Genomic DNA, 11,168 nt, shown 5'->3' on the forward strand with positions numbered 1-11,168 from the left:
ACCATGCAAAAGAGAGCCAAACTCTGTCCCTAGTCACAAACATTTTGAGGTCATACCTCTAGACACACAATCGTCCATATAAAAGTAAATGTGAATTAATCAAAAAAACCATTTATTTGGATTTGATAGACACTATATCTAACACTTTGCCCATACCACCACCTTTAGAAACTCCTCTACACAATCGTCCATATAAAAGTAAATGTGAATTAATCAAAAAATATTTGGATTTGATAGACACTATATCTAACACTTTGCCCATACCACCACCTTTAGAAACTCCTCTACACAATCGTCCATATAAAAGTAAATGTGAATTAATCAAAAAATATTTGGATTTGATAGACACTATATCTAACACTTTGCCCATACCACCACCTTTAGAAACTCCTCTCCACTACCATCACCTCATCCTCCAACAAAACTGATTGTACACACACACACACACACACATAGACACCTCAGCTCTATTGGTGCCAAGAGCTTTCGCTAGACAAAACAAACCTACTCCCAAACCTCGAGGGAAAAAATTCTTGATCTATTGCTGATAAAATTGCATTAGCCATTCGATATGATGCTCTTGGAGATAATCCAGATAATTCGAAAGGAATCTTTAGGGAACAGGAACAAGGAGGGGATGAGCATTAATAATTGTAGCGGAGGCTTACAATCTTTCAACTGATTCATCGCTTGAGGAAACAGGAACAACAGTAGACCATCAGGATGAGGAGATTTTAAAGAGGAGGAAGTATGAAGTTACAATGGATCGAATTTCCCTCCACCCATATTGAATGAGAATCCATTCGCCGCGGGTTTGGGATGGGTGGGAGAGGGCATTACGACTTATGAGGGTGTTTTGGAAAAATACTAAAACCCTATAGGGATTTGTGAACCTAGATGGTGCGATGAATGTTCCAACTGATGGAGGAAAACTTTTTAGTTTAGGATGGGTGGGAAATCCGTACGTATCCGTTCCTTATTATTGCCGGTGGAACTTACTAAGTACTAACCAAGTAAGAATTTAGCACATCTCCAAGGAGCCCAGCACGCCCAGGGTGCTGCTAGCTGTTGGGCTGTGCCGCACACATCACTAGGTGTACATCGAGATATGTGCGGCACAGCTCAACCGTTGGATGCCCCCTGGCAACACCCTGGGCGCTGGGCTCCCTGGAGACGATCCTGATCCACCAAGTAACCATGGGCGAACCCAAGAAGAGGGGTTCTCTACACGCTCGTGTAGAGAACCCCTGTCCTTGGGTTTAGGGTTTTGCTCCACCTCCTTGGGGTGTCTTTCTTGTCCATTGCACTCTCTGTTGTAATGACCCGTTTTGAGCGACTGTGACGGCTTATGTAATTCCTCTTGACTGTGCATTAGTTCCATTCGAGAGCATTAGATTTGGTGAGTGGATTCGAAGGTATTGTTTCTTCCATCGATCAAGTTCAAGTTCAACTTTTCTGAATTTGTGTTTATTTCTTTTCGTATGATTGATCTGGTAAGTTTATCAAAGCTCTGATTCGATTATAGATTAGTGTTTCTGATCTAGTATTTGGTCTTTGAATTGGGTTTTCGGTTGGAGAGTGAGTGCGTGCAAACTGTCTGTTTCTGTGCCTGGGAATGTCTAGTTGCGTTTCTGAATTAGTTTGAACTACCTTACATTTTCTTCCTTCCATTCATCGGCATCTAGAATTACTCTTCGATTTAATCAGCTTCTTACCCGAGCAGACTTTTTAGTTCGTGTGTGAATTTCAGTTCATGTATTGGTTTCAATGCAAAGTTTGACCAAAATTCACACTTTTGAATTAGTTTTGTTGCACTGGAGACTGCTTTTTTGGCTTTTTTTTCTTTCTTGGGCAGAGTTATTGTTTGGCAGAGTTCCATAAAGGGTTCTGTCCATAATCTTCCGACTTGAACTGCATGGTTATTTCTACCAAAAAAGAACTGCATGGTTATAATTATAATTTTAGGCAACTTCAATTTGCCTCTGCGATTCATTCTGTTCTTTCCGTTATTAAGTTCAATAAGAAGAAAAAACTTTCTTTTCTACTGCTTTAATTTCTCTTTGCATAGTTAACTGTTTGCTAGATCGTGAACACTTTGTTTGGATGTCTTATTTCCTCTAGGGCATAACATAAGAAATCAGAACCTTTTTTAGGATTTCTGCATAGATTCATAACTAATCAAATAAGACTTGGGATAATGAGGAATTGGTGGAGTGCCGGTAGGGAGTGGGAAGAATTTGAGATGAAGCTCAGAGCTGCAGGGGAAGAAGGGAATCACACGCACAATCACACCACTTCAATTTCTAATTCATTCATTGTGTCCATTGTTGGGTACATGCAAGCCTTTAAAGAAGAAAATAACTATTTACCAAAAAAAACAAAAAAAGAAGAAAATAACTAGACTCCTATTCTAACTCTGAAGTCTGAAACTGAAAATAACAACTTGCAATTCAAACTCTAACTCCTTCGTTAAAAAAAAGGGCATACCCAGGGCACAAGGCTCGTGCCACTGCAGGGTCTGGGGAGGGTCTTAATGTACGCAGCCTTACCCCTGCTTTCGCAGAGAGGCTGTTTCCAGCCTAACTCCTACGTATTCAACCTAAAACAATAAAAAACTAAAATAAACAAATTACTAAATAAATAAACTAATATACTACTTCCAACCCTTGTTGGATCAAAAACCACTGAGCTGGTTCTGTCTGGGTTTGGGTGTCCAAAACCTATCATGCTGGTCCAACCAGTTAAGTGATACTACATCAGGAATCCAAAATCAGGGTTTGTCATTTTATAGTTTGGGGGATGTTGAAGAGGGGAACCGTGGATTATGGAGAGTGTCAGGTTTCCGGAATAAGAAATGAGGTATGAGACTGATGGTCTATTAAGCATTAGATAATGTAGGACAGGATTGAAGACTCAACCAGTCCCAAACAAGATCTGAAATCAGGGAAAATTTGGTTCAGTTTGATGGGCTAAGGATGGGATGGTTTAATAGGGTATGGTTTAGTTCAAGGGTGAGGGTAATGTGGAGGGGACAGTAGGAAAGACAAGGGGGTAGGCAAACAAATCTGCAGAAGAGGTTTCTTCTCTGCTGATTTGAATAGCAGGCTAAGAAAATAGGGATTTAAGGGGTTTGGGAAGATTTCTTATGGAGGTCAATCAACAGGTCGGAAGGGACTGAAAGGGGGATCGAGTGGAGCTCTAGAATGGGGGAAGGAATGCTCAAAAGATGGGAGAAAGGTGATGGTTGGATTGAGCAGGGGAAGGTTGTAATGGAATTAGAAGGTTAGACAGAAATTAGAAAGTAACCTGAGAATGAAGGTCTGAGTAGCAGCAATGGAACTCGGTTGAAGGGGAGAGACTTTTGAAGGCTTGAAGAGTTGCGGGAATGAAAATCAGCAACAATAAAGAACCTCCTGGTCTTCCCACCCCCGCAAGGAGTCAGCAGGATCCAACACCAGCTCCTCTCTCCAAGGATCGAACACCAAGGAACAGCTTCATGGAAGCATAACTTGCATGACAGCAGAGATATTTTTTTTTTGCATCAAATCGTGGGCTTCTTGCCCCCCTTGGGTTGCTTTTATTAATTGAGGAAAAGAGGTAAAGGGTTCAAAATTGGAAAGTCTCAAAATTAGAAACTTCCAATTTTGGACCTTACTTGAGATACAAGACACTATCAGTCCAAATGAATCATGGCTGATGTGAGACTGACTTCTCTACTAACAACTTAAATAAATAAAAGGACTTAAATAATCTATGGGACCACCACTTAAATTAGACAAGCTGAACCAACTGGTTCACTGATTTAGTACAGGACTCAAAAATTAAAACATAAAACAACCCAGTGAAATCGTGGGCTACTGCTGGACAGTAGCCTACTCAAAATCGTGGCTAGCTGCCAAGGTAGGCAGCAGCCTTCTTCTTCTTCTTCTTCCGTGAATACACCATTGGTTCTGCATCACTAGACTTGGTGGCTTGTGGTGTTTTGAAGCTGGAGTTAGTGGGAGGTGCTGGTATGGAGTAGTAACAACATGAGAAGTCAGATTCATGTTGAATATCTTGAGGAACTAAGTGTTGCTAGACTTTCTGCAACCTTCCTTGGTGATTGTAGCTAATACATACCTATACATACTCTTCGTACTCCTTAACTTTGATGCTGATGATCTGATCTGATCTGAAAAATGGGAATACTCACTTGGGCTTCTTATTTGCTATAAATGGTATTCATAGATCAGAAGGTAATACAAGCCCCATTTTGAAGTATTATCTATACATTTTTCATATGGATTTTGTGCAATTTTTCTTTATTGATATTGATAACAGCAAGCTTCTGTGTTAGATTTCTACATTCGTTCTGCACAACATTTTGCTTTGTAAGCATGTTTGTCAGAGGGAAGGTATAATGTTTTGTCATTTGCTTTTTATTTTATTTTATTTTTTGGGTTTTTTAGTTTGGATTTCTCTTACATTTCAGTAGTTTCTGAAATCTTAGGAAGGGGTAAATGATCAACAAACAACTTGATTCTTTTGGACAGGCCTGGATATGGCCCACTAAAAATCAATCTCTTGGTGGACTATGGAATAGATTCCTAGTTCACTTTGGACTACCAACTTGAACCAGTGATGCAATCTCTCTCCTCTACTTTGAGGTGTAAGTGACCACAGCAATCCCAAGATTCTGCTGCAGTCACATCATGCAGAGGGTGGAGAATAGGCTACATTTTCATAGGCTCCCCTTTATGAGAGCAGTTCCATCCTGATATTCAGATCTGATGAAACCTTTTAATCTTTTCAAAATCTTGATTTGATTGGTGATGGAAAATGGATTTTAAACAGGAAAGTACAATGAACAGAAGAGAAGGTACAACTTTTAATATCTTCTGTTCTGAACCCTCTTATATGAGGTCTCTTGTGGTGATGGAGGTGACTGTGACACTGTAGAATGAACTATCAACCCGAGCCCTTACCCAACCCCATAAGAAAAGTCCTGAAAGAGCTTTTCCACAACCCCCTCCCCTCTGCGGTTGGTTTATAAATTTCTAGGTTTGTGTAATAAGGGTATGTATGGCAACCATTCTGTTTCAAAAAATTGATTCTGAGTCAGAATCGATTTTTTCTGTTTCTGGATTTTTGGAGTAATTCTGTACCAACAAATACTGTATGGTAAACCTGATTCTAGAATCGATTTTGTTTTTTTCATAACACAAAATTTGATATAGCCCTTGCTGACCTTTGGAGCTCCCTTCCCCCCATCCCCCCTGGGCATAGAGGCAGAGGTGACACCATCTTATGGCTTCCTTCCCCATCGGGCAGATTCAGCTCTCACTCCGCTTGGGATTTGGTTAGACATAGAGGGACCCCTTGTCCTTGGTACAGAGTTGTTTGGTTTCGTGGCCACATTCCTCGGCATTGCCTCACTGCTTGGCGCACCCTTGCAAGCTGTCTTCCTACCCAAGCCTTTCTTCTTTATCGGCATATTCAGGTCCCCTCCAGCTGCTGTCTTTGTTGGAATGGGACTGAAGACGTCGATCACCTATTTTTCACTTGCCCCTTTGCCTCCTCCATCTGGACCCGAGTTCTTCGCCATTGCTGGCCTGGTCGGCGCACTCCTCTTCCTCTCAGCAGGGAATGGATTTGGATCGACATGACATACGGAGGGAAGTCGATTTGCGACTCGGCTGGTAAGATTGCCTTTTGTGCCACTATCTCCCACATTTGGATGGAACGTAACCTAAGAAGATGGACATTCAACTCCCGCTCCTTAGACATGATTTAGAAGGCCATCTTTTTTGATGTTTCATCTAAATTTAGATCCCTCCCCCTCAAGGATGTTAAGGATTCCCCAAGGAACAGGCTCATTGTTGTCTCCTGGGGTCTCCCTACTTCCATTTTACGCCCTAACTAGTCTCTAGTTTCGGCTTGTTTGCCCTTGGGCTTGTATATTCTTTCTTTTTTCTTCGTAATATATTTTTATTCATCCAAAAAAAAAATAAAATGATTTAAGGATACATTATGCTGGATTTCGATTTAGGGCATCCCCTTTCACTATGATCGACTTTACTGATAGAGGAGTTCAGAGGAGCATGCGGGATTTCAGAGAGGTTCTTGCCTTCGTTGGAATTGCGATGAGGAGTTCACAAACAAACAAAAAAGAAGAGAGAAAAGGTCGCCAAAGCACAAACAAAAACACAAAAACAAAAGGGTTCTCAGAAATCTCTATACAAGTTGTGGTTGAGAGCCAACCTCTATCTCAGAGTTCAAACCATAAACACTGAATTTTCTCCCCTTCCCTTCGTCAATCGTCCTGGCAATAATGACTAATCGGAAAACACCCACTATTGCTCTCTACTAGAGCTATTGTTCGGTCCCTCTGAATGATATTCCATAATTGGTTATTGGAATGCTTGCAGTATCACCTTTAAGAAGCTCCAATGATGAGAGAGAGAGAGAGAGATGGAGAGTACTTTTCAACTTGGGGTCGATGACTTCTCCAATGTTTCTCTGGAGGGAATTTTCTTGAAGGTATTGATTTTGATGATCTCTTCGTTTGCATTGACGATGGAGATGTATTGCCAGATTTGGAGATGAACACAGAAATTCTTGCCGAGTTCTCAGTCAGCGGTGGTGAAGAGTCATCGGAACTGAATGCATCGGTTTCAGTGGGCAAGGAAGAGGAGAACGAAAGAACAGAGGAAGACAAAGATTCAGGTTCGGGTCTGGTCTCGAGTTCAAGTCGTGGGGATCAAATTGTGAGCAAGAAGAGTATGAACCCGATTGTTGTGAATCCATCACCAAAACGCATCAATTATGGAAGCTATCGCTCCTACATGGAAATTCCCTGTTCTATCGATCCTGCAAATGAATCAAATTAAAAAAAGTAAATAATAACAAAGGTCAGAGCTAGAAAAGAAAGAGAAGAGAATTAGAACTAGGGTTTCAAAAGATAGGGAGTGAAAAAGAAGAAGAAAGCGAGGGAAGGAGGAGTGACCATGGGGCGGTTGATCTGATAGACGAAGCCGATCTTCTTGCTGAGCTCTTTACCGGCGTCGGCGAGTTGGAGCTTCAACTTGAGAGTTGCAGAGGTTGAGTTGAGAAGATGGGTTAGGTTTTAGGTTTTGTTATGTTTTGATGGTAAATTCCATCAATGCCCCTTATTCACTTAAGTCCAAGTGTTTTCACCGAAAATTGGTAGAATTAGTTCTAAAATGTGAGAAACACCATTTTGGTGTTTCTCAAAAGCTTGCCAGAATCTATTTTATCACCCGGTCCGTTTCAAAAAATCACAAAAACGGACCGGACAACCCATACATAATCTGTTTCAATTCTACCCCTAGTATCAGAAAAAACACCAGAATCCATTCTTTGGAAGGTTACCATACATACTCTAAGTGCCACTTGTTACAAGCACCAAATTGAGGATTACTAATTCATTTCTGTGGATTAAGTTTGCAAGTTTGTTTTGGATTTCATGCATGTGTCTCGCTTAGGAAATCACTTGGCCCGCTCCTTAGCCACCATGGCAAGTGAGTTTCCTGAATGATTGCTAATTTCTCCGAAGCAGGATGTCTATCATGATGTTAAGGACAATGTTATGTTAATGTAGTGTGTATTTTTTTATCTTCAATAAATATAATAAATAAGGGGTTTTGGGGGGGGGGGGGGGAGGGCAACCAATTGAAACCAGAAAAACTGTTTCCAAATCTGTGTCCAACAAAAAACAACTAATTGAAACCAGAAAAACTGTTTCCACATGTGTCCACTATTTTTGTTGTGCAAAAAAAGCAAAACAGCTTCCATTATCAAACTCGTTTTCTGGTTGCTACAAAAACAAAGAAAACAAAACAACTAAAAGCAGATTGCTTGTTTGCCTACAGAAACAGGAAAAAAAAAAAAGTTATCCAATGGCCCCTTTTATTTTATCATGCTGCATTTTGTATTACGACGTGATTCTGTACCTTAGCCTTTCAATCCTATATTTTATCATATTTATTGGGTAAATTCTACAATTTTTTCTGTGGTAACTGGTGAATGCTTTCAGCAGTTTTGGTTAAAATTTGAGTGTTGTATTGATGATGTTCAATTCTTTGACATCATTTTTTTCTGTATTTTGTAGGTGCAAACTTGTGTTCCGAATCCCCAAAAACTCTCATCCATATATCTGTCTTAAGTAACAAGAAGAAAATTCCATTGCCCATGGCGTCTGTAAAAGAGATCCTAACTCGCAAGCCGGTGTCTGCTACAATACGGCTAACTGTTCCTGCTGGTGCTGCTCGACCAGGCCCACCTGTTGGACCTGCCCTGGGTCAGTATCGTCTTAACCTAATGACCTTCTGCAAGGACTTCAATGCTCGAACTCAGAAGTACAAACCTGACACTCCAATGGGAGTTACCATAACTGCTTTCAAAGATAACACCTTTGAATTCACAGTTAAGTCCCCTTCCGTCACTTGGTACCTCAAAAAGGCAGCTGGAATCGAATTTGGAAGCAGTCGCCCTGGCCATGTTGTTGCATCGGTTTTAACTCCGCAGCACATACATGAAATAGCTAAGATAAAACAGTCTGATCCTTATTGTCAGTACATGTCATTGGAGGCAATCTGCAAATCAATCATTGGAACTGCTAATACTATGGGCATTAAGGTTCAAAAGGAATTAGATTGATTCAAGAATCTGAGTGTTTTCATTGTGTTTCACAATTTGTTGTTGTACTTGCAAATCTTCATTATGGAACACATGAGAGTTTGCCTTTAAAGGTATCCTCCCATTCATCCTGATGTACTGTTTCATCAAATCCATTTGACATTGAACATGCATAATAGATTAAATTAAAGCAAATAATTAAGGACTAAACTATTGACATTGATTCATGACTCGGATTTTACTTGTAGTAACTAAAGAGATGAGTACACCTTAAATAGTTTTTTGTTGTATTGTTCTGGGCTTCCATATGAGTATGTTCATGGAATATCTGTTGTGTATCATCAATTGCCACCTTAAACAACACTTGGTTTGCCGAAATTATTCTGGTCAAATGAGGGCAAGCCCTTGGTTCCCATTATGAGCTAAAGAACAATATGCAAGTCCAAAAAGTCTGGAGGGCTCACTCTTAATCTGGCTAAAAACATGAATCAGGCTATCCTTTAAAAAAAAGTAGAGCTTGGGAACCTCTCACCCCTGAAAGCTCTTTGTGGTGTAAACTTATGAAATCAAAGTATTTCCCTACCATTGACTTTCTCTGTGCAGGTAAAAATTCTCTTTATCAACTGGTGGACGGATCCATGCTTTCTCGGGGTAGTTCCTTCTTTGGCCCCCTTTCCTGTTTTCCACATGCCCCTTGGCTAATTTGATCCACCAGCCAAGTATGACTTGGAGAGCTGACATAAGTCATTGTTGGTGGCCTGAAGACACTGCTCTTGCTATTTTGTCTATCCCCTTGCCGCTTTCAGAGAGAAATGATCCTTTATTTGGCCCCCCACAGCTAAGGGAGACTTTCCTGTAGCATCGACTTACAGACTCACTCTACATCCTGAGGAGGGTGTGGCTATTCTTAATTTGGAAAAGGGTTTGGCACATTCATAGCACTCAAAGTGAAAATTCTCTTATGGAAGCTGGCTCCTTAATAGAGTTCTTCATCCAGGTTTTCCCAACAGTTGGGGTTTTAGCTTGCCAAGCTTCTGTCCATGCTGCCAAGGTTCTTCTATTAATTCTAACCATTTGTTTTTCTACCAAAAAAAATTCTGATATTTGTTTCTCATTTGCAATTATTGCTCTATAGTATGGACTGTTGCTAACAGCTTTTCCATTCAGGAGTTGATTGGAAAGTTCTCTCTCCCCCCCCCCCCCTCCTAAGAATAGCAGCTGTTATTTCCGACTCTTATTGTCCTTTTTTCTTGTCCATACTTATCGGCAGGCCAATGGTGTCGCTGACCAGTTGGATTCTTTTGGTTATAGGCACTGAAATTTTGTTATTTTGGCGTTCTTCTCCCCTCCGTATGTCTCTGATGCTCTCTTCCTTAATAGGTGCCAATCTTGTATGCTAAGTTCTATTCTAGTTCAATCAGAATTAAAAGGGTGTACCCAATGCAAGCAGCAGCCTTATCCAACCCCCCCCCCCCCCTTCACGGAGAGGCTGTTTCCAGAAACTTGAACCCGTGACCACTTGGTCACAATGGAACAACCTTATCGTTGCACCAAGGTCCCTCATACTTTACACCAACTATGGTGTGAAAAACGAGTCACAGGTCTGGAATAGATAAAGTGTCAAATTATCACCTCCAGTTTGCTGACCGGCCCAGTTCCCCAGTTCTTCTAATAGGGGGATGGTGGACTCCACCCGGGCAAAGTGTTTGGACATGGGTAGAGAGGTCATTTCAGCCCCCCTTTGTTAGAGGAACTGGAGAACTGGGCCGGGCAGCCAACTGGAGGTGATAAAGATCCCATAATGTCATAATGTGAGAGGGCATGAGAAAGCATCCCCACACTATTATGGGGATCTTTTTTTCACAAAAGCTTTAACTAAAGCTGCAACGAAACCAAAGAGTTCATTTCATACCCTCCCAAAAAAAACAGAAAAACTAAGTGTTCACTAATCCCCATACATGGCAATAACTCCCCATACTTTTTTTTGTTTGGTTGGATGGATTGCCATACGCTTTAGTAATAGGGATTAACTGGTCTTCAAGTATTCTCCAATTGACTGGGAAAATAAAATTAAACTTTAACTGATAATTTTAAAATGTTAAAATCTAATAAATAAGGTCATGTATTTAAAGATGAAATTTCAAATTTAACACGTGATTAATTCATAAAATTCAAGACCTATCCAACAACCCAAAAGGAGCTATAGGATATATTTTTTGGGATAATTTTGGCACTCAAATTGTAGCTATCTCCAACCTTATTAATCTTAATTCAGCAAAGGTGGGTGAAGCACTAATTATCCGCACAGGTCTTCTTCATGCTAAATGCCTAAATCCATAAGTATGGACAATATCATTGTGGAATGGGAGGTTCAAAACACTCTTACTAATCCCGGGGAAGCCGCTACTCACCTCATTATTGACCCAATTATCCACGATATATTATTTGTATCAGCCTCTTTGCAATCAGTTTACTTCTCTTTATATTCCCAGTTGCAAATAGCTTGGCAAGGAAAATTCTGTCAATTTCGT

The 11,168-nt window shown here is 40.6% G+C and overlaps 1 protein-coding gene across 1 annotated transcript; it reads left to right on the top strand.

Annotated features, from left to right (window-relative positions):
* The first annotated feature begins 1,297 nt into the window (after positions 1-1,297).
* On the top strand, positions 1,298-8,769 carry LOC122657579 (50S ribosomal protein L11-like). Its single transcript, XM_043852322.1, has 3 exons — positions 1,298-1,464; positions 8,111-8,687; positions 8,725-8,769. The coding sequence occupies exon 2, from the start codon at positions 8,191-8,193 to the stop codon at positions 8,656-8,658; it is 468 nt and encodes a 155-aa protein (XP_043708257.1). The 5' UTR covers positions 1,298-1,464; positions 8,111-8,190; the 3' UTR covers positions 8,659-8,687; positions 8,725-8,769.
* Positions 8,770-11,168: the final 2,399 nt, after the last annotated feature.

The sequence above is a fragment of the Telopea speciosissima genome, chromosome 4 (genome assembly GCF_018873765.1).
Source record: "Telopea speciosissima isolate NSW1024214 ecotype Mountain lineage chromosome 4, Tspe_v1, whole genome shotgun sequence".
Lineage (NCBI taxonomy): Eukaryota > Viridiplantae > Streptophyta > Magnoliopsida > Proteales > Proteaceae > Telopea > Telopea speciosissima.